The sequence below is a fragment of the Lampris incognitus genome, chromosome 9, assembly GCF_029633865.1.
Source record: "Lampris incognitus isolate fLamInc1 chromosome 9, fLamInc1.hap2, whole genome shotgun sequence".
In the NCBI taxonomy this organism is placed as follows: Eukaryota; Metazoa; Chordata; class Actinopteri; order Lampriformes; family Lampridae; genus Lampris; species Lampris incognitus.
Window position 1 is genome coordinate 7,494,368 of NC_079219.1, and position 24,583 is coordinate 7,518,950.

The 24,583-nt window shown below is 48.1% G+C and overlaps 1 protein-coding gene across 1 annotated transcript in view; it reads right to left on the reverse strand.

The window, feature by feature from the left end:
• lipeb (lipase, hormone-sensitive b) overlaps positions 1–24,583 on the reverse strand; it is a 60,511-nt gene that overhangs the window by 18,116 nt on the left and 17,812 nt on the right. Inside the window, exons 2-7 of the mRNA XM_056285694.1 lie at positions 12,498–12,739; positions 10,777–11,061; positions 8,235–8,325; positions 5,455–5,600; positions 4,843–5,028; positions 3,400–3,552 (exon numbers count right to left, since the gene is read on the reverse strand). Coding sequence (XP_056141669.1) covers positions 3,400–3,552; positions 4,843–5,028; positions 5,455–5,600; positions 8,235–8,325; positions 10,777–11,061; positions 12,498–12,739 — 1,103 coding nt within the window. The remainder of the gene's footprint in view (positions 1–3,399; positions 3,553–4,842; positions 5,029–5,454; positions 5,601–8,234; positions 8,326–10,776; positions 11,062–12,497; positions 12,740–24,583) is intronic.

The following is a 24,583-nucleotide window of genomic DNA, read 5'->3' on the forward strand; positions in this document are numbered from 1 at the left end:
GGAGAACGAAAAACCCTTCTCATCTATTAATTTAACTTAACTTAATTACTTTATTAATCCCTGTGGGGCAATTCTTCCTCTGCATTTAACCCATCCTAGCTGTGTAGCTAGGGGCAGTGAGCAGCCGGGGACCGACTCCAGTTCATCTTGCCATGGCTCGTTCAGGGGCACAGACAGGGGTATTGACCCCAACATGTATGTCTTTTTGATGGTGGGGGAAACCGGAGCACCCGGAGAAAACCCACCACAGACACGGGGAGAACATGCAAACTCCACACAGAGGACGACCTGGGATGACCCCCAAGGTTGGACAACCCCGGGGTTCGAACCCAAGACCTTCTTGCTGTGAGGCGACAGCGCTGATCACTGCACCACCGTGCCGCCCAATGAAGAAGAGAAATAAGTTTGAAGTGGGCAACATGAAGATTAAAAGAAGAAAAAAAACCTGAAGCAAGTCTTGCTTCCAGCTCACCGGTACTTGTAGAGGGGATGGAGGGAGGGCCAGGGTCTCGCTATCAGGTTTGCAGGGGATTAATTAAGGAGTAATTAGCTTAACGGTTCATTACGAGCCCCGCTATTGACTGATTGGGAGACTCAGTCTGGTAACCCCTCTCCTCCTCCATTGACAACAAGTGTCTGCCTCCCCGGCGCTTTAATTAGCCGGGTTCAATTTCAATTATCTTGAGAAAACACGGTCAGGAGTTGACGGATTGAAGAGATGAGCGTTGGGATTACACCGGGCCGACCGGTCCGATATCACTAGTTTGAATCCCGAAAAAAGGCAAAGCTGAGCCGGGCTTCCAAAGCCCAGCAGTGAGGTGTTCCGCTGGTAGATTTTAAACACAGATCGCAAAAGCAACCCCGAGCTAATGAGCAAGCCGCAGCGCCACCTCCTGAATTTTAATGGTCTCTTCCTCTTTTTTTTTGTCAGCTTTCTGGATGGTGACCAAACAAATGTTCAATGCCAACAGGTTTTACAAAGTCTAAGGTGCAGATCCGGGTTGAATTACTACTGGATATTGATTTGCCATGTCCTGCGAAATGGAAATCAACTGGCCATTTGCAAAATGATGATTGACGCTGCAACCCAGCAACCAGTGCTGCCAAAATCATCTGTATTACCCTGACATCCTACACTAACCCCACTGAGAGCAACACACAGCAGCTGTGATGCAAGATGCAATAGGTAATGCTAGAGAGTGCTTGGCAATATGGAAAATATCATTACAATAATCATGTGCATCCGGGTCACGTAGCGGTCTAATCCGTTGCCTACCAACACGGGGATCGGCGGTACGAATCCCCACATTACCTCTGGCATGGTCGGGCATCCCTACAGACACAATTGACCTTTCGCAAAGTACCGCCCCAGAACGGTGCTTGTCCAATCCTACCTTAGCAACGGTCCGTCAAGCTTTCGAACACACAGCAAAATGCTGAAACGGTGTGCCTATGGGATCTGCAAATCGGATACTAGATATTTGAAAAGTTTGGAGGGGGTGTCATTTTCTTTCCCTTCCCGAAACCCAGAACGCAAGAAGCGCCATGTCGGCAATAGATTTGGCAGTATAGCAGACCCCATGGCCAGCTTGATCCATCCAGAATCAACAGAAATACCTGTCTGCTCCAAGCTAAGCTTGCTACTAGCTAGTATTGATAGCTAATACAGCTAACGTATTACTACTGTTACTTTACCCACACAGTGTGCTGATTTCTTCCTTCATGTTTTGGTGTTTTTCCGGCTACTTCCTGGATAGTTCTGAAATGCTTGACGGGCATAGCAACAGTAACTAAGGGGGGGGGCGGGACTTTGCGAAAGGTCAATTGGCCGTGTCAGTGGGTAGGAAGCCGGATGTGGGTACGTGTCCTGGTCGCTGCACTAGCGCCTCCTCTGGTCAGTTGGGGCGCCAGTTCGGGGGCGGGGGGAGAGAACTGGGAGGAATAGCATGATCCTCCCACGTGCTATGTTCCCCTGGCAAAACTCCTCACTGTCAGGTGAAAAGAAGCGGCTGGTGACTCCACATGTATGGGAGGAGGCATGTGGTAGTCTGCAGCCCTCCCCGGATAGACAGAGGGGGTGGAGCAGCGACCGGGACGGCTTGGAAGAGTGGGGTAATTGGCCAAGTACAAGTTGGGAGAAAAAGAGGGGAAAAATAACAGAAAAACAATAATCATAGGAATTTAACAAGATTAATCCGGGGAGGGCTGCTGACTTCCACATGCCTTCTCCGATACATGTGGAGTCGCCAGCCGCTTCTTTTCACCTGACAGTGAGGAGTTTCAACAGGGGGACGTAGCACACGGGAGGATCACACTACCCCCCTCCCCCATTCCCCCTCCCCTCCAAATAGGCGCCCCAACCGACCAGAGGAGGTGCTAGTTCAGCGACCAGGACACACACCCACACGGCCAATTGTGTCTGTAGGACGCCCGACCAAGTCGGAGTTAACACGGGGATTTGAGCCGGCAATCTCGGTGTTGGTAGGCAACAACTGTTACGCCACCCGGATGCCCTCCCTAAAATATCTCAGACCTCATTTTGTGAGCAAAGTTAGTTTTGTAGATTCGTATCATTAATTCAGACAACAAAATTGGATATCACAATACAACGCTGTTGTGAAATCGAATTCCCCAAACCCACATCAGACCATAACTACACTAAACTAGTGCCTCCTACGCATTAAACCTTGTAAAATGCCACTTTTTATTTTATGAACTTATTTCTGATTTTTCCCTTTTTCTCCCAATTTAGCGGCCAATCGATCCCTATTTTAGTTCAAACTCCCACCCTCGTACTGCACGCGTTCGCCAACTGCATCACTCCGGCCGGCACTCTCAAAGGAGACGCCTCGCCACTTCCGTGACAAGGCGACTCCAGGCTGAACCACTGCTTTTCCCCACACACAGAGACGCATTCATGTAACGAACACAAGCCGACTCCGCCCCCCTCCTGAAGACAGCGTTGCCGATTATTGCTGCTTCATCGAGTCCGGCCATAGTCAGATCTGACGAGACCGGGCCGCGAACCCCCGGTCCCCAGTGGGCAACTGCATCGACACAAAGCCGATGCTTAGACCGCTACACCACCACGGAACCCAAATACCACACTTTAATCATCCTAAAGATATCATCAACACGCACAATGACACCTGCCCCAAGTAGGTTAGTTGCAGTCAGCTTAGTGTTGACGTGACACTGAAGTTGTAGTCGTGGAGAACATCTTAACAAGATATTCACTCACTAATAAAGGAGGGACTTGGAGGAAGTTTTGATTTGGCGGATGTGAAGAAGTACAAGCCCTTCACATAACCTCACATCGCAGCCAGACTAAAGCAAAGGTCACTGGAGGGACTACACCGAAGGACCGAACCGCATGCGGGTGAGAGTCACGTCACGCACCTCATGGGACTTGGAGGTCTGCGCCACGAAGCCACCCCCATGGAGGTGGACCAGGAGGCAGGGAGATGGAGGGACGCGCTTGGTCTTCAGCCCCAGTGACAGAGAAATGGCACCCCCCTCGTACCGGGAGAGAGACAGAAGAGCCTCGCTGTCCTGAGAGAGGGAGAGAGAGAGAGATGGAGAGAGAGAGAGAGAGAGAGAGAGAGAGAGAGAGAGAGAGAGAGAGAGAGAGAGAGAGAGAGAGAGAGAGAGAGAGAGAGAGAGATGGAGAGAGAGAGAGAGCACAGAGACCATGGAAGGGAAAAAAAAAAAGAAAGGAGCAGAGTTACAAGAGGGAGAAAAACAACCACACGTCTTTAAAGCTTAAAACGTTTGAAAGTTCCCATCACAACAAGCTGCAATATTTGCTTCCACTCTGGTGACCATCCACGTACTACACACATCTCAGACAAGGTCTTGTTTTCATAATTGGAACGGTGCGATTGTTGGTGTTGGCAAAAAGGCTCCTTTGAGAGAGGGATTAGTTAGAGCTGTTGTGCAGCAGCTCGCTGCCAGCCCTGGTCGCGCGAGCATAAACACATGCTAATTCCCCATTCATTAGCAGAAACAAGGCGACGGGATGGGAGAGGGTGGCGGGAAGGAAGGTGGGTGGGGGTGCCACTGATGCAAGCTTGTATTTCGCAACATTAAAAGGACAGCGTTGTTTTGTTGGAACGGGATCAATGGCTCGAAGTGGTTGCTGATAGCATATCTGGTGAGGTGCCAGGCTGCAGAAGAGCGGGGGGGGGGGGGATTGGGAGGATAAAAGCGAGGGAGGGGGGGACTGGGATAGAGGGTTGGAGGTAAGCCTCCCCAGAGTATTAGAGGGAGGCAGAGTAGAAAAAGTGAGAGTGATATCTACCTGAGGAAGGAGCGAGAGAGAGAGAGCGAGACAGAGAGAAAGAGAGAGGGAGAGAGAGAGAGAGACAGAGAGAGAGATAGAGATAGAGATAGAGAGACTGAGAAAGAGAGGAGGAAAGTGACAAAGTGAGCAAGCGGGCAGGAGGGGATTAAATCAGGGAGGATGAGGAGAAGCTGTCACTTACTCTAACAGCTAGAGAGAGAAACACTATTGATAGGCTGCTAAACGCCGTCAGTCAAAGCACAGACAGGCGGTGGGCCAGGGACCGCTGTTAGACAATTCATTAATCAAGCAAAGAATTGTCTATAATGACAGAATCTATACAACTACTATGTGAGATGGGTTGTTAATTGCCAACCGAATAAAAAAAAAATCCAAAAACTTACACAAGGACAGACACCAAAATAAAAGGAGCTGGTGTGACTCCTGGCATCAAATAAAAGAACCTTCATCAAAAATAAATAAAAGTGCAGCCTCATTTAATCCATATGTGTTGAATCCCGCAAGGCGACTGGAAAACAGATTTGTCTTTTCTGAATTACCTGCCCTTCGCGTAGGTCGTAGGAGATGAGCCTCAGCTGGACGGGGGCGGGTCCAAGGTGAGCCGACGGCGGAGCTATGGTTACCGAGGCTTTGGGGTTGACCGCTAAAGGGAGGTCAAAGGGCACAGGGGGCACAGAGAGGGCACGGTTCACCTTGACCGTAGTGGATGTCATACTGGCCAGACTCTGAAAGTGAGAAGGACGATATCCCCCCCAGAGGGGCGGGGGGGGGGTAAGGGCATCAGAGGTGAGGCAGAGACGGACAGGAAGAAAGAAAGAGATGGACAAATGTACAGACGGAGACAGAGAGAGGGAAAGAAAGAGGTTTCATGAGAACAAGGTCAAAGGTACGAAGAGCAGGATGAATAAATCATGAGCCCCACTGCGTAAAGTGAATTCCACTCGATCACTACCACCCGCCTGCGGGCCAAAACACACAGTGGTAAGAACCAGCTTGAAGAGAATAGCCATGTATTTTAGGTGCGAGTTAAAATGATGTGGGGTGGTGAACGTTCTATTAGTTATGAGATCTATATCTTATAACTCTTGTGTGTGATATATATATATATATATATATATATATATATATATATGTTTTCAAACTCCACTCACTGATAGAACCTCAGTTTCTGTGATGTTCCAGAAGGTCTTCCAGAAGTGGACGTCCAAGTTCTGGGTGATGCGTTCAAATTCTGCCCCCCTCAACTCTGGATCAATGGCGTACTTTCCTGAGGTAAAAAGAGAGCTGGCTGCTATGCCTGGGGGGGAGAGAGAGAGAGAGAGAGAGAGAGGGAGAGAGAGAGAGCGAGAGACAAACACACACACATACATACACACACACACACAGACAGAGAGACAGACAGGCGAGACAAGGGGCCGGGTGGGGAGGAGCAATGGATTGTGGGATATAAAATAATAAATAAAGAGGCAGGAGTTGTAGAACAGATGGAGAGAGCCAACGAAAAGTGGGGAGAAACAGAAAGAGGTTGAGAGGTGGGGAGGTTCAAGGTAAAACGGGAGAGGAGGATAGTGAATTGACAAATAGAACGGAAGGACAGAGAGGAGTAGAGGGAGGAGAGAGAGTCGGAGTGAGTGACCGGGTGCTCGGAGCACATGAGACAACATATCATCAGAACAAATTAACTCACTGAGACGGCAACGGAGGGAGGGAGAAATGTTAGAGAAGAGAGAGAGAGAGCGAGAGAGAGAGAGAGAGCGAGAGAGATTGGCCATGAGCAGTGAAAACATGAGCAGTGAAAAACAGGGTCACTAAAACATGGCAGCCCTTTTTTGTGTAGCATCAGAAGTGTGGCTAAGACAGAGAGGTTCTCATCACACCCGCGAGATGGCCCTGACTGAAGCTTTTCTTTCATCACACCACCGAAGATCACCTGAAAAATCCATCAGCTAATTTCCAGCTTCCACAAGACCGAGTTTCCATCCATCCATCATCCGAACCGCTTACCCTGCTGTCAGGGTCGCGGGGATGCTGGAGCCTATCGCAGCAGTCATTGGGCGGCAGGCGGGGAGACACCCTGGACAGGCTGCCAGGCCATCACAGGGCCCACATACACACACACACACACATTCACTTCTAGGGACAATTCAGTACGGCCGATTCACCGGACCTACATGTCTTTTGGAAACCGGAGCCCCCGGACGAAACCCACGCAGACACGGAGAGAACATGCAAACTCCACACAGAGGACGACCCGGGACGACCTCCAAGGTTGGACTACCCCGGCGCTCGAACCCAGGACCGTCTTGCTGTGAGGTGACCGCGCTAACCACTGCGCTGCCACATGGAGTGCAATGGGTGGTAAATATCAAAATAATAAAAGTTACAATCTTTGCCAATGGAGCTGGTGGAAACACACTTGTTAACAACAAGCCCTTATAGCTCGAGGAAATGTCGCTTGCTGGGCGACTGTGTCTTATATTAAGATAAAACATCTCATTACACTTAATATAAGACACAGTCACCCAAACAAGCGACATTTCCTCGAGCTATAAGGGCTTGTTGTTAACAAGTGTGTTTCCACCAGTTCCTTCGGCAGGGTTTTTTTCCCCCCACTTATAACCAGCAAAAAACACCTCGCATTAATTCTTTTATTTCTTATTTTTGAAAGGCCATTTTTCATGTTAAGTGCTGTGACCAAAGAAAAGCTTGTACTTGCGGTGGGGGAGAGGCTGCGCTCCAATACTGTTCTGCCTCCTAACAACTCTTGTGAAAGGTCTATGCCGTAGGCCAAAGGAAGCCAGAGAGGGAAGGACAAGGTTTGCGCTCCCCCTCCTCCCCCTTTTCTCCCCAGTTGTATCCGGCCAATTACCCACTCTCCCGAGCCGTCCCGGTCACTGCTCCCCCCCCCCCCCCTGCAGACTACCGCATGCCTCCTCCCATACATGTGGAGTCACCGGCCGCTTCCTTTCACCTGACAGTGAGGAGTTTTGCCAGGGGGACGTAGCGCGTGGGAGGATCACGCTATTCCCCCCCAGTTCCCCCTCCCCTCGACCGACCAGAGGAGGCGCTAGTGCAGCGACCAGGACACACACCCACATCCGGCTTCCCACTCACAGACACGGCCGATTGTGTCTGTAAGGACGCCCGACCGAGCCGGAGGTAACACAGGGATTCGAACCGGCGGTCCCCATGTTGGTAGGCAACGGAATAGACCGCTACGCCACCCGGACGCCCAGGTTTGCGTTTCCAATCAACACGAACACAGCCTTTGACCCCCCCACGGGCTCAGCACTCCAGAGAGTTCCAATGCAGTCATGGGATCGCTAAAAATAGCCAGCGGTGACATGTGGGGAACTATCTAGTACGACAGGGGCTACGCTCTTAATCCGGCTTCTTCACCCATTCATAAGCGCCTCGCAAATCACTACTGAGGACTACGGGGGGCGGGGGGGGGTGGGGTGGGGCGGACACTCACCATAGGGCGCAATACTTCCTGGCTCCACTGTGGCGCAGCAGAGAGCACAAGAGACAGAGAGTTGGACGGTTCTGTAGTTTAAAACTTCACACTTTGCACTCTGTGTGTTTTCGAGCCGTTCAATATTTACGGGGTTTCGATGTGCGAGCGTGAGCGTTAATGCGATGCCATGCGAGCGTGCGTGTTAATGCGATGCCGTGTTTTCATCTGTCTCCGGGCGTATTTGCGTGCCTGTTCAAAAACATTCTGAAATATACATGAAGTACATCAGCTGGCCCCGGAGACGCCGCGGGATCAAAGAGCATTTCCAATCCAAACACACAACATCAAAGAAGGTACACAGCCAATGGCTGAGCGGCAAAGTAACGAGGCGCGAGTAACAAGTATGATCTGTGAATGACAATGAGGATCGGGACGGGTACGGCGGGGGGCTGCTGCGGGGAGGGGAAGACTGACCGATTCCAGACTGGTGCCGTTTGTAGTTTTCTCCGAAGGCCACCAGGCCGATGGCGATGGTCTGCAGGAAGGGCCGGATGGCCGGAGTAAACTGCGGGGGAGAGAAAGAGAGAGAGAGAGAGAGAGAGAGAGAGAGTTGAATATCTGACCCATCCATCCATCCGTTACCCGAACCGCTTATCCTGCTCTCAGGGTCGCAGGGATGCTGGAGCCTATCCCAGCAGTCACTGGGTGGCAGCCGGGGAGACACCCTGGACAGGCCGCCAGGCCATCACACACACACACATTCATACCTAGGGACAATCTAGTGCGGCCGAGTCACCTGACCTACATGTCTTTGGACTGTGGGAGGAAACCGGAGCACCCGGAGGAAACCCACACAGACACGGGGAGAACATGCAAACTCCACACAAGAGGACGACCCCCAAAGTTGGACTACCCGGGGGCTCGAACCCACTACCTTCTTGCTGTGAGGTGACCGCGCTAACCACTGCGCCACCGCGCCGCCCTGAAACTAGACTACAGCCGGAAGCAACACGGGGATTCGAACCGGCGATCCCCCGTGTTGGTAGGCAACGGAATAGACCGCTACGCTACCCGAATATGTGATGCACATTTTTATTTTCCCCATTCGAAAAGCAAAAAAAAAAACAAGACAAAACAGGGAGCAAGATTATAGAAGCCCTCCATCTTATCGAGCCGCTCAATCGACCACAGAAAAACGAAACACAGAAATATCACACGATTAAGTGAGGCGCGAGGAGCCGAGGAGCCGAGGAGAAATCAGATGATGTGTGTTCGACATAAGGAGCCGATGCGGATGGTAATGTGATTTCTAAACATCTCAGCCCTCCGCTTTCTAGACGGGCGTTGAGCTGACATCTCCCTCCACCTCTAAGCCAAGTCTCTACCCCCACCTGCTCTTCCTCCCCCAGCCCTCGGCTGGAAGAGCAGAGGCTGGAGCTGGAAAAACAGACCTGTCAATCAATTCATCAATCTCCCTCTCCGACCATCTAACCCGGAGGTCAAGGCAGTAACTCCTGTTCACATTCAAGAACTTCTCTTCCTCCCCGCTCCCCTCCTCAATGACAAGAACGTGCTTTTATATATATATATATATTTGGCACACGTCACGATATCTGCAAAAATAGCACAATATCAATACATCTGCAGCATCAGGTAGCTTTTTGGATTTTGGTAACGTCTTCTACACCAACTACCGCAAAGACAACCAAGTTTTTTTCTTCTTTTCTTCATTGTGGAAGCACATCCAGGGTTCCCACTCTTTCAAGGAAATCATTTTCCAGGATTTTTCAAGGACATATTCAACGATTTATATGCATATTTGCTGTTGCTCACAGGTCAGCTAAGAGTGATGTCGTACATGTAAAAACATGAACATGCTAACAACAGGCTACCGACGCACAAAACGTGTCGATGCCGCAGAAACACCGTCTTAATCAAAGCCTTGTTCTGCGTGTTTACTACCTGTTTTGCCTTCCAAACACAGGTGGCGCCGCAGCTGTGGGCTCAGGGAAAACATTTGAGAACGTAATCTCAGATGAACTTTATAACATTACAAGCTTTATGGCTGTACAGTGTTATAATTTTCCAGGATCTCGTGACTATTTCCAGGACATTTTATACGTTTTCGATATTTCCAGGTGTTTTCCGCGACTGGAAAATGAGTCCAAAAATTTCCAGGACTTCCAGGAGGCACGGGAACCCTGACATTTGTTTACAAGCCGTAGTTCATAAAGAAGAAGACCGGCTATGTTGTGAAATGTGTGTACTTGTGTTTGTGCTGTATGTAAATCAGGATCAGGATCAGATTTACTGGCCACGTAAGTTTGCACACACGTGGAATTCGACTCTGCTGTGCGCGCAAACTGTAAAGACGAACATTTGCAAAGCCGCTTTAAGAATCCAGCTGAGGTTCCTCACACTGAACTGTTTGGCAATATATAGTATAGTATATTATCAAACCTTAACCCCCTCAAATATGTCAGACCTCATTTCGTCAGAATCTTATTAACATTAGATTCTTGAATAGATTCTCGATGTCATTAATTGGAAAGTCACTTTATTTTGTCGTTGTATTCTTACAATGAAACGTGTTCTCTGCATTTAACCCATCCCATTGTAAAGGAGCAGTGGGCAGCTGCAGCATCCGGGGACCAACTCCAGTTCTTCTTTCCACTGCCTTGCTCAAGGGCACAGGCAGGAGTATTAACCCCGACGTGCATGTCTTTTCGATGGTGGGAGGAAACCGGAGTACCCGGAGAAAACCCACGCAGAAAGGACCTGGGGTTCGAACCCAGGACCTTCTTACTGTGAGGCGACAGTGCTAACCACCGGGCCACCGTGCCGCCGCTGTAATTCAAACAATAAAACTCTGTATCACGACGTGACAATACCCAAATTTCATCCGGTTACCATACCATCGAAAGATGATAAGCGACGATATTGACTTTATTGTGAGGCCCAACCATTTCCTCCCCCGTGATGACCCAGTAACCCCCCTACACGTGCACAAACCCACCTGAAAGCCCAGGCAGCGGCCATAGAAGCAGCCCTTGTGCATGGAGGAGTACTCGCGGACGAAGGTCTGGCTGAGGCCGCTCTCCTCCTGGAAGAAGAGGTTGCCGTGGCTGTTGTCATGGAGGAGACGCTGGGCCAGGTACAGCAGGGCACGCAGCTGGCAAAGGGCGCTGCAGTAGGCCTCCATTTCCCCGGCGTTGTGCGCCGCCCGGAAAAAGATGCTGCGGCGGTTGGCGGAGATATAGCGACCCTTGTGGATGATGTGGAGAACGCAGCACCGCACGACCTAAGACAAAGGGGGGGGGGGGGGAGAAGCCATGGGGTGAAATTTGGGGGAAAGTCGAGTTTTGTCGAGCGACGCTCGGGAAAATGAGTAAAAAATGCCCAGTGAAATGAAAAATATATTTCCCCATTCTTGTTACCTCTTTTATCTGCACCCACCTTTACATCTATTTAGCACCAAGTTCTCACCAAAAAGGACCACAAATATATGTTTGCGCTCATGGGAATAGTGTTTCTCTCTTCCGGACAAGTACAATAACTTTCTGAGTAAGACCGTGCTGCACTTGCAGGTGTACACACTAACAAAAATGAGGTGCAACTGAGAGAAGATGAGTAATCTTTCAGGAATATCCATCCATCCATCCATCCATCCATCCATTATCCAAACCGCTTATCCTGCTCTCAGGGCCACGGGGATGCTGGAGCCTACCCCAACAGTCATTGGGCGGCAGGTGGGGAGACACCCTGGACAGGCCACCAGACAATCACAGGGCCCACACATTCACATTTAGGGACAATTTAGTCCGGCTGATTCGCCTGACCTACATGTGTTTGGGCTGTGGGAGGAAACCGGAGCACCCGGAGGAAACCCACGCAGACACGGGGAGAACATGCAAACGCCACACAGAGGACGACCCGGGACGACCCCCAAGGTTGGACTACCCCGGGGCTCGAACCCAGGACCTTCTTGCTGTGAGGCGACCGCGCCACCATGCCGAGAACGGAGGTATTCGATTCTAAATTCATCTAACTCCTTAAGTTAGCAACTGTAATCCAGAGTAAGCAAAAAACAAAAAACAAAAAAAAAACCTAAGTTTCTTAATTACATAGCCGAGCAACTTGTCATGCCATTCAAACCGTAATTGAGATTAGTGAGGTAAGCTTGGAGCAGGAAAAAAAAAAAAAAAAAAGCATGGCGTGTGGTAGACCGGCTGAACGCAGGCATGTGAAAAGCTTGCTGCTTCACTGGGCTGTTAGGCATTAGTCAGACCGGCACAGCGGGGACGAGAAGGATTAAATATGTAGAAATCAAGGGGCGAGGAAACAGAGAGGCATTCATTTGCTAGTCCGCTGGATTCACTCGATAGCAGTGGGCCGCAGCCAGCGTCGGTCATGATGTTTTATCAATAACAGTGGGAGAGGGCCCGTATTGGGTACAGTGGGGGCAGATGGTCTGCAGATGGAGAAAATTTATCGACACAGATTTACAACATAAAATCAATTTGTAAAACAAATGGGCTGACCTTGAGACTAAGGGAGGAATCAAGGCAAAGAATAGCTGGCGAGCAGCTTCCCACCATGCAAAGAGAATATCAATAAGAGTATAAGCTATGTGGGCTGGTAATTCTCAAATGTGGCCTGGAAGGTAGGAACCGACACAGACATATACCCAGACACACACACACACACACACACACACACACACACACAATGCTGTACCTTGACCAGTGAGCGGTAGCCATTGGCGGGTATGTGAGGGTCAAAGTCAAAGTGGTGGTAGATGGCGGCAAAGCCAGTGATGACGGGCTCCAGGCTGCGAGCGTGCTCCTGGATCAGCGTCATGGAGTCCACCAGCCGCCGAGCAGCCTCGCCCTGGGTCCCCTTCGCCCCTCCTGAGAAGAACGTGGCGTTTTCCTCGCACACGCTGTATAAGGCTGCAAACACCGCCTTGGTGTCCATCACTGGATGCCAGAAAAGACAGAAATTAGTTTGTGTGCACGTACTTTACTGTGTGCCTGCCTAACAATGAGTCATGATATAAATAACCCTTAATTTTTCCACGCAGGAAGGCAATTTTGTTGTTTGTTCCCTGCACAGGGGGGGGGCACTTATAGAGAAGTGCAGTAGAAAAGTACCTCTGGAGTAGATAGGAGTCCAATGTTTTGGTCCAGAATGCTTTAGGGGGGGGGGTAACATTTCCCGATAAGGGGCCTTGAACCAGAACTTTCCAATGCAGGTGAACTTTGTTGTCAATTCAAAAAGGCAACCAGTTTCACAAATTCTCTCCTACAGAGTCTTTATCGCTCGCTTTTCAATTACCCAGAACCCCATCAGTGCTGGCGTAAGAGGGAGCAGACTGATACCGATTCAGCACCACAGCTCGAGTCCTAATCAGCATGTCGACACTGTACCGAGCGGGGCTTTCATTGGTTATATCCCACATAATGTTCCAGCACTCCTAATAACTAATCCCTTCTCTGCAGCCCAGCTCATGGAAGCTCATTGATTGAAACGTGTTAAGCAAGCCCCGAAATTAAATGATGTAAATCCGAGGCTAAGTAGCACAGAATCCACCAAGATCCAGGCAGACCTAGCGCAGAAGAGAGGAGGAGAAAGCAAGAGGGTTGCCCTTGCTCCATACCACCGGGAACAAACAGATTAGTCATACAATGGCAAACAAACTGACACGCACACATGCACACGCACACACACATGCACACACTTGATCCTCCCTGGACTGCTTTCGTGCATTGCTCAGGAAATCGTGTGTGTGTGTGTGTGTGTGTGCATCAACTATGCTACCCATCTCCGCAGTAGACAAACTACCAACCACCCGGTAGTGTGTCCCTCCTGGCTTCCTGTCCCGGGTAGCTTGCCTTGCCCTGCCGAGTCACCTGAGACTTCTGTTTCCACAGCACTGAGACCAGAGACCCGGGTTAGTATTTACCGTATCGGGTGACAGTGAGAGACAAAAGGACACTGGAATCACAAAACCGAGTAGCAGGGCTTCGTAGTAGAAAATATTTGGTGATACAATCTGTATCACGATTCGGTATACTGTGATATATTATGATACTATAAGCGCTGCAATATATTGCAATATTTCATCAAACATTTTACGAAAACACCTCAATACGCATAACATGAAGAGCATTCGGAGCCATAGCTAGTGTGGCTCTCGCAATGCCTACCGCTACACCTGCCACCTAGTGGTCAGACATGTGAATAACGCAATGAAGCAATGTTACTGGTATGTCGCTTTGTGTGTAATTGTAAGAATCGATAGTTTTTTTGAAAATGTATACAACATTGTTAAAGATAGTGCTGTGATACTGAAGAGTATCAATATTTTCTTATACCCCTACAGGGCAGAAGTAGTGAGGCACAGGCAGTGACAGTAACAGCCCCCTAACATGGAGAGGGGGGCGAGAGGTTAAAGTGAATAGCATCCTTATTGATGAGGTGGGTTAAATTGATTAGCCTGCTGGCCGGAGGCGTTTTTTAATTGCAACCACGAGAGGTTCGTCATCATATAGTCATAAATGTGCACAGCATTTTTTTAGGTTGATGGGTTCAGCAGTTTGTGAACCTAGCCACTGGGAATACAAAAGCCAGTGCATTCTTAGTGCCGGTTCCAAGCCCAGATAAATGGGGGCCCAGATAGCAAAATTGCTGTGGCCCGGACCCGTCCCACACCCGACACTTTCATCCAGCCCACATACCGCATTGAATGATGGCACTTGGGCGGTCCACACCTGTGTGCCAGATCTGGGCCAGAACCAAGCCATAGCAATGTCGCATGTGCCACATATTTGCCAAAGGGGGCCCAAATTTCTTTTGTGATATTTGGGCCATATTCACCATTTACCACACGGGCCACTTCAGGGTCTCATTCAGATTACATGTTGCTGAGAGCCCCATGTCTTTGCGAAAAAAAGGCCCACATTTGATTTGGCATATTTGGGCCACATTTGCTATTATACATGTGGGTCACTTCAGGCTCACATCCATTTTGTCAGGGCCAGAAGAAGGCCATTAGTGCTGCATCATTGCCTGAAGTGGCCCACATCCGGATGCTGTCTGGGGAGGATTGCATCAGGAGGGCATCTCGTTTAAAACCTTTGTCAAATCAAATATGCCTCAAACAACAGAAATGAAGTGTGTTTGGTTGACCCCACTTCGCCGTAATTGGCTGTGGTTGTCTTAGTGAACCAGGCTGGAGGAGATTTTGATTGATGCTGTGTCTAACCAGGCCAGTATTGTACGACATTGCCCATGAAAACTACAAACTGCCCCACAAGACAGATGCTGCCTGGCTGGCAGTGAGTCAGGAGACCAGCACTGAACATAAATAAATGGAAAATGTATTAATGACATCATTCATATTTCTTGGTATTTGTTAGTTAGCTCAACTTGGCTAAGCTAGCTAACAAATATGACTTGTATACCAATGTTCTTCGGTGTACTTTTTCCCCATCACAAAAGCATTAACCACTCATTGTGTGACCAACAACAACCGCAACCACTCAAATGGACTAAAACCAGCAAACTGATTTCCATGCACGTCACATCCTGCACTGCCCACATTAAGCATGAGAAGATATGAATTTCGCCTCGGCATGCATTTGCACATGTGTGACCACAGCCTAATGGCAAAAGTGAGAGTGTATGTGTGGTTGTGAGTGAGTGTGTGCGCATGTCTGTGGCTGTGCGCTGCTGTGCACTGGATGTGTGTGGGAAGCTATGTGCAGGCAGGAAGCATGATACAAGTAAAGGGGCTTTCACACCACCGCACGGTAGCCACCCTGACAACCGCCTACCTGCAAGAGCTTTCTCCAATAAAGCAAAGTGTTTTTAAGAGTGGCTGCTTCCACTACGGTCCAAGGCTGCAATGACAGGTAGGTGAATGTCATAGCGTTGGTATAACCCACCCAAAGGTCCACAGCACGTTGACATGCATCCGCAGTATATCTACTACTACTACTTTCGGCTGCTCCCATTAGGGGTCGCCAAAGTGGATCATCTGTTTCAACTCCTTCCTGTCCTCTGCATCTTCCTTTGTCACACCAGCCAGCTGCATGCCCTCCCTCACCACATCCATAAACCTCCTCTTTGGCCTTCCTCTTTTCCTCTTCCCTGGCAGCTCCATATTCAGCATCCTTCTCCCAATATACCCAGCATCTCTCCTCCACACATGTCCAAACCATCTCAATCCTGCCTCTCTTGCTTTGTCTCCCTCTAATATAATCGTTCCTAATCCTGTCCTTCTTCGTCACTCCCAGTGAAAATCTTAGCATCTTCAACTCTGCCACCTCCAGCTCCACCTCCTGTCTTTTCGTCAGTGCCACTGTCTCCAAACCATATAACATAGCCGGTCTCACTACCATCTTGTAAACCTTCCCTTTAACTCTTGCTGGTACCCTTCTGTCGCAAATCACTCCCGACACTCTTCTCCACCCACTCCACCCTGCCTGCACTCTCTTCTTCACCTCTCTCCTGCACTCCCCGTTACTTTGGACAGTTGACCCCAATTATTTAAACTCATATGCCTTCGTCACCTCTACTCCTTGCATCCTCACCACTCCAGTGTTCTTCCTCTCAATCACGCATATGTGTTCCGTCTTGCTCCTACTGACTTTCATTCCTCTTCTCTCCAGTGCATACCTCCACCTCTCCAGGCTCTCCTCCACCTGCAACCTACTCTCGCTACAGATCACAATGTCATCCGCGAACATCATAGTCCACGGAGACTCCTGCCTGATCTCATCCGTCACCCTGTATCACCACTGCAAACAAGAAAAGGCTCAGAGCTGATCCTTGATGTAATCCACCTCCAGGCTAGGTGGTGATCCGACCTACATCAGTATAGTGACGCCTTTATCCCAACTTTCACGTTGGTACGTGCCAAAAAGGGAAAAAAGTATTCCAATGAATCAAACATTGCTTTTGGGGGGGGGGGGGCTCCAGACAACTAATGGAGCACCATTCACACATTATTGTTATTCTCCATGAATGGGGAAGCAGAATGGGGGAAGCAAGCAATCGCACATTGCTGGGAGGAATCACAATGACAATTTTGATACTTATCAAACAGGTGAAGACTGCCACACAAACACACACGGACACACACAATGCGGTCTGCCGTTAGACTTCTCTTCGTTCTTATATCGCACCTCTCATTTAATTTCCCTTTCAGTGACCGCTTTTCTGTCACCTTTTCTCTGAAACAAGAAGCCTCTCCCCGTTTTCAGAGAACCAACATCAAACAAACAAAGGCAAAACAAACGGCGGATTTCCTTCAGCAAAGTTTTGGAGAGCAGTTAACTCGTCTCACTTCCGACACCCTAGCCAGCTCCTCACCTTGCCATAGGGCCAGATTAAATGTCGAAAAACTAACGACAACAGTCGACCGGGGGTCTGCTACAGCAGATACTGCTGTCTGCTGAACCACTGGTGTGGTCTGGTCATCCCGTCGCCAACCTTCTCCTTCGCTACAGGGCCTGGCAGCGCCGCCTCCGCGCCCAGCGCTCTCTCTCCTCTCCCCTCACTCATGTTCGAATGTCGGCCCTCGACACAAAAACAAGGAGCAACTTCCTCGGTGACTTGGCAGAAATACGACATGGATTTTAATTGGTCATCCCCCCTCCTCCACCAGCCCCATTTCCTTTTCATGTGACTTACCCACTCTCCTCTCTGCCATTCCTTTCCTAGGTCTATTTCGGTTGGTTCTGTCACAGCCTGAATTACAGCCTGTAGATATAATTAGCGGCCAGAGGTTGGCATTTTGTGTATGTATGGTGTGTGTGTGTGTTTATGTGCGTGTGCACATGTACACGTGTCTGTGCGTGTGCGCATGTGCGTGCCGCGTGTGTGTGTTGGCTTGTTATGCCGACAAGCTAGATGCAAATGTCCCGAAACATTTGGGCCAGCATTGTTCGACCACGGGAACAGTCGCCCAGCCGTGAAGACGCCGCCAAATGAGCTACGTAGAACAATGCCCCACAAGAAAGGGGTTTTTAAGACAACAATTAAGTTTTTCATCAAAATACCAAGTTCTAGATACATCTGTATAATAAAATGATGCGGGTGGTGGGCCTGAGGCCTAAACTCACATCGACTTAACTGCCTTGAAGAGCAAATGCTGTCCCACATAGGCAGCATCCCATGACTGCACAACCATGCCCCTTTGTGTGGTCACACATGTTAAGTTATTTTTAGGGTTCAAGCCCAAAGGGCTTAAACCCCTATTGTTTTTGTGCTTATTATCATTCTTTAGAAATGGTTGTGTAAATTCCAATGTGATGGTAAATGGTAGCGACATGAGATTTTGCCCCAATGATTGGAAGTTGTATGCAACTGCTGCCCAAGAAATATATATATAAAAAAAATAAAAAATAATACATTTCATTTGTAGAGCGCTTTTCAAAGTACTCAAATATGCTTTACATACACTCACCGGCCACTTTATTAGGCACACCTGTCCAACTGCTCGTTAACGCAAATTTCTAATCAGCCAATCACATGGCAGCAACTCAATGCATTTACGCATGTAGACATGGTCAAGACGATCTGCTGCAGTTCCAACCGAGCATCAGAATGGGGAAGAAAGGTGATTTAAGTGACTTTGAACGTGGCATGGTTGTTGTTGCCAGACGGGCTGGTCTAAGTATTTCAGAAACTGCTGATCTACTGGGATTTTCCCACACAACCATCTCTAGGGTTTACAGAGAATGGTCCGAAAAAGAGAAAATATCCAGTGAGCGGCAGTTCTGTGGGCGAAAATGCCTTGTTGATGCCAGAGGTCAGAGGAGAATGGCCAGACTGGTTCGAGCTGACAGAAAGGCAACAGTAACTCAAATAACCACTCATTACAACCGAGGTATGCAGAAGAGCATCTCTGAACGCACAACACGTCGAACCTTGAGGCAGATGGGCCACAGCAGCAGAAGACCACACCGGGTGCCACTCCTGTCAGCTAAGAACAGGAAACTGAGGCTACAATTCGCACAGGCTCACCAAAATTGGACAATAGAAGATTGGAAAAACGTTGCCTGGTCTGATGAGTCTCGATTTCTGCTGCGACATTCGGATGGTAGGGTCAGAATTTGGCGTCAACAACATGAAAGCATGGATCCATCCTGCCTTGTATCAACGGTTCAGGCTGCTGGTGGTGGTGTAATGGTGTGGGGGATATTTTCTTGGCACACTTTGGGCCCCTTAGTACCAATTGAGCATCGTGTCAACGCCACAGCCTACCTGAGTATTGTTGCTGACCATGTCCATCCCTTTATGACCACAGTGTTCCCATCTTCTGATGGCTACTTCCAGCAGGATAACGCGCCATGTCATAAAGCTCGAATCCTCTCAGACTGGTTTCTTGAACATGACAATGAGTTCACTGTACTCAAATGGCCTCCACAGTCACCAGATCTCAATCCAATAGAGCACCTTTGGGATGTGGTGGACCGGGAGATTCGCATCATGGATGTGCAGCCGACAAATCTGCAGCAACTGCGTGATGCTATCATGTCAATATGGACCAAACTCTCTGAGGAATGTTTCCAGTACCTTGTTGAATCTATGCCACGAAGGATTAAGGCAGTTCTGAAGGCAAAAGGGGGTCCAACCCGGTACTAGCAAGGTGTACCTAATAAAGTGGCCAGTGAGTGTATGTTAACATAAACATTAAAGCTACACACTAAAAACACGCAACATTAATCACAGATTAAAAGCAGTTCTGAAGAGGTCAGTTTTGATTCGTGATGTGAACGTGGACTGATAGGTACAGTCTCTGATGTGTTTGGGGAGAGATTTCCAGAGGGAGGGGGCAGCTATGGAGAAGGTTCTCTGTCGCTCCAGGTCCCGTGCTTGGTCCTGTGTGGTGGAGGCAAGAGGTTAGTGTTGGAGGAGCGAAGGCTGCAGCAAGGAGTACGGTAGTGGAGCAGGGTCGGTGAGGTAGGAGGGGGCCTGGTTATGGAGGGCTTTGTGAGTGAGGAGAAGGACTTTGAATTGGATCAATTGTGGGACAGGGAACCAGCGGAGGTTCTGAAAGACAGGGGTGATGTGGTCAGGGGAGCGGGAGTGGTTGAGCAGGCAGGCAGCACAGTTCTGGAGTTGGTTTAGGACTTTGGAAATGAGCCGTAGAGAAGGTTGATGCAGTAGTCAATTCTGGATGTGGTGAGGGCATGGATCAAGGTTTCGGCTGCAGAGAAGGAGAGTGATGGGCAGGCCCACCGTCAGGTGGGGTCAAAGGGTACAGATGACCCCAGCCCAATGCCCAGAGTGGGCCCATGCGAAGATCCCATCACTCATCTAAGTGACAGGAATCGGGAATCAGGAACACTTTATTTGTCATTTCACTTTATGCACTTGCGTACATGAAATGAACGAACTGCTGTTTCCCCCGGCCCACAGCAGTACAACACAAAGACAAAACCACACCCAAAAACTACAAGAACACACATATCCAACCTAACACATATACCCAAACTAAACAAAAAATCACTGTCCAAGGGAACGAACGCCAACCAGGATGAATGTCGGAACCACCAGTCTGCATGGGTTAGCAGTTAGCTTAGCCTGCCCCTCTCCACGTCCTGTCAGACTGCCCTCGGTGTTTCCTCCTCGGGCGCAGCTCCAGGCAGGGGCCGTGGTCACCAGGCCCACCGGACGAAGCAGAGCAAGCTCTCCCAGCCGATCCAGCGCCAGCTCTCCCAGCCAGACACCCTCAACACAACTCCCTGCACTCCTCACGACGACATCAAAAACACCACTGTCAACGCCAGGTGAGGCCGTCGCCAGACTGCCCTTGGCGTTATTGGAACTGTCGGTCTGCATGGGCTAGCAGTTAGCTTACCCTGCCCCGCTCTTCCAGCTGATCCAGCACCAGCTCTCCCAGCCATCAAATGAAGACAAAACTTAAACGCAGACGTGGACAAAGACACTGCATGGATGGTACTGGGTGAGGCTGCTGCAAATGTGAATTCGTGCCACCACCTCCCGACACCGGCACTGGGTGAGACCACTGCAAACGCAAATTCGCGCAACCTGTCTATTGTTGACCCTTAAATGGGATTAAGTACAATTTACTTACTGACTTATATAACTGACAATACAATATATATATGTATTTAAATGATAAAGAAATCTGTTGTCATCATGAAAACACATTTCAACTGGTCATCTGATACCTCATTCCCTGCAGTTGTTGTGAAAATAGTACGGTCAAAACATGGGCCAGTCAGCTGCGCAGAACACACGTGTCGCAAATGTAAAGCGAACTGCAGCCTGACTAGTTGCTAAACCAGTCAAAATGCCTCACCAAAAATCAGGGAACTCAAAAAAGAAAAAGCCAGGGCACAGAGAGAAAAAGAAAATGAAAGAAATGTGCATACTCCTGTGCATCTTCCTCACATTACCAGTGACTGTGGCTGGAGGTGAGCACGCATTCAGCAAAATGAAACTCATTAAAAAATATTTGCACTCCATGATGTGCCAGGAAAGGCTCAATGGACTCGCCGTCCTCTCCATTGAGAGAAAACGGGTTCAAAGACTGCACTTCAAGGACATTATCAGAGACTTCACTGCAAGAAAAGTCAGACGAATTGCATTTGGACCTTAACACTGGTCAGCAGGACATCACAGCAAGTCATAGGCTATAGCTGCAAAGATGGTTACATTACAGTAACTTTTACATGTGGGTAAGCCTCTGTGTTTATATCATTATTATCATAATTTCAGTTAACAGCCATATACTCTATATATTTCACTTCTGCACACAATTTGACCAATATTTTGATTAATGTAGCCCTCAAGAATGAATTTGATAGCTGAAGAGTACATTTATTTGTTAACTCATGATTTGATTTGATTTTATAATATAATGCCTTGCAGCAATTTCTTCAATGTTTGATTTTACTTGTCTCTAATCACTCATTAATTGGCGGGCATTTTTTTCCTCCATGTTTTGGGGAATATAACTGTCACAGTGTAATTTCAAAGAAAACATTTCTGTGTTTTGAAATAACTGACTTGACCTTTTTTGCTTTATAATTACATTGTGTATATAAAATCAGAGCAGAGCATGGTCTGGATGGGTCTATAATCACTGGATGTGGAATGGTTATCAGACTCCACCTGTGTCACTAAAAGGCTAATGGCCAAGCGCTTATTTGAAATTGCCTGTGTTGGTATTAGAGCTAAGGGTGGGTGGGTGGGTGGTACTGGAGAGGGTGTGGATGAGAGGCACAATTTGGAAAATTGGAGAGGTTGCTGTCAAAAATGATTCCAAGGTTGCAGATGTGTGGGGAGGAAGACAGCGTGGAGTTATCGAAGGTGAGGCAGAAGTTGCGAGTGGTTTTGGTTAGGGATTTAGGACCGATTATGACCATGTCAGATTCATCGCAATTTAGTTAGAGAAAGTTGGCTTGCATTCATGATTTATTTTCAGTGAGGCAGTTGGTCAGACTGGAGTAAGTTGTAGTGGTCATGGATTTAGTGGAGATGTAGAGCTGGATGTCATCGGCATAACAGTGGAAGCAGAGACCATGACGATGTATGAGGTTACCAAGAGGGAGCATGTAAAGGATGAACAGGGGAGGACCAAGCACCAAACCTTGGGGGATGCCTTTGCACAGAGCAGCGGTGAAGGAGGTGCAGCTGTTGACGCTGATAAACTGCTGTCTGTTTGTGAGATATGACTTTAACCAGGAGAGGGCAGTACCAGTAATGTCGAAGGATGATTCAAGGCGGGAGAGAAGAATGGTGTGGTTGATGGTGTCAAAAGCTGCAGTGAGTTCAAGGAGGAGGTCGTTGATAACTTTAAGGAGAGCTGTTTCTGTGCTGTGCTATGAGTGAAAACAAGATTGAAATGGTTCGAACAGGTCATTGGAAATGAGGTGAGCTTTGAGTTGGGGTTCCAGTTTTTTAACAGAACGGGGAGATTGGAGATAGGCTGGAAATTGCTCATGATATCAGGGTTGAGTCCAGGTTTTTTGAGGGTGGGGGTGACAGCAGCCAGTTTAAGTGTATGGGGGACTGAAGGAGAATTGAAGGAAGAGATAATGTGAAGAGTGAGGAGACAGCTGGGAGACAGTCCTTAACAAGATTAGATGGGATAGGATCCAGAACACAGGTGGAGTTTCTCATTCCTACCAATAAGTTGGACAGCTCCATTGGGGACACAGTGGAGAACTTTGACAGGGGCTGAGTGGTAAAAGCGGGGTCTACAGATGGTGTCAACTTTAGTTTGGAAAAATGAAAGGAAAGAGTTGCACTTGTTAACTGTGAAGGAATTGGAGGAATTATCACTGGGTGTGAGAAGTTTGCTTATTGTGGAAAATAGAGCCTTGGGGTAAAAAGAACAGTCAACAACTGTTGGGCCAATCATAACAAAACTTGCGAGATATGTCCAAGTACCTGAAAAATACCCTGAAAGTTTCATTCAAATCAACAACTAGGAGGCAGTACAAATGCAAAAAATGAGCATGGCATAACACAAATCAGACTATAACTCAGAAATTCTTTGTCCAATCATTAAAAAACCTCACAGGATATGTTTCATAACAATATTGAACAACATCTGTAAAACTATTTCAGTATCACTCAATAGGAGATGCCACAAGTTTGCAAAGATGCCAGAGATGCCACCCAGGCTTGCAAAGACATCAGTGTCACCCAGTTGGTGTCTAAATTCAGGGACTACCCAGTTTCTCTCTCAGACTCAGACTGTCAGACACTCGGAGGTAATGGTCATTGGACTGGCCCTATCGGGTTTTGTTTGTGATGCTTGTTTTGTGCTGCGGTAGTGCAGTATAGATAGGGTGTTATGTGCACCATGCTTGTTGATATATTTTATTCTTGTCTAGTTCTTATTTTATCTTTTATTTCTATTTGTTTTTGTTTTTCTTGTTTCGATTTTCTTATCTTGTATCTTCTTAGTTTTTAGTTATTAGAGTATGAGTGTCTGTAATAGAACCGATTTCTCCTTGGGGATGAATAAAGTATTCTGATTCTGATTTTACATTGGTCTCTGAGACAAACTTCAGGGCTAAAAATTTCCATGGGTGTGTAAGAACAAATTTGTATGTCTGAACGATTGATGAATGAGGCCCCCAGTGTTTCAAATAAATTCTATAGGAGTTTGCAAGTAAAAGATGTGTCTGCAAGTATGTTTATATGAGTACATATAGGTGTGTGGGGGGGGGGGACTTGAAAATATTTTTATCTATAAAAGGTGGACCCTACAGAAAAAGTTTGGGAACCACTCTCTTAGACCAAAACGAACAACACAAATTGTAGCTGCAATGTCATATCTTAAATTTTCCATGTTATGGACCACAGAAGTGTGTTAGAAATTGTCAGTTACTGTCATTTCCCTTAGTAGGGCAGTATGTTATTAATCTTTATACTTTTCACATTTTTCAGATTCCTGCCACTCTCGTAGCGCCAATAGAGTTCTCCTCAGCAAAATCCAAAAACAAAAACTGGACAATGCCATTACTGGGAGGGCAACCGAACAACCTAAGGTTGAGAAACCAGTTCAATGTTCAAGATTGAAGAGAGGGTCAGAAACATATGCTAGTTTTTTTTGTTGGATTGATTCCTTAAGAAGAAACTGTCTAGAGAGTTCTGCACTGACGGCTAGGGAGAATTAGAATTTGTCCCCAAATCTTGCATGCTGCCCAAAACTTTTCTTGAATATCGAATACCAGAGATTCTAAAGCTATCCCCCATAAGAGCTTGGAGGGCTATGCCAGGATGCCCAGTTAGAAGAGCTAAAGCCTTCTCAGGTTCAGGTTTCAGAG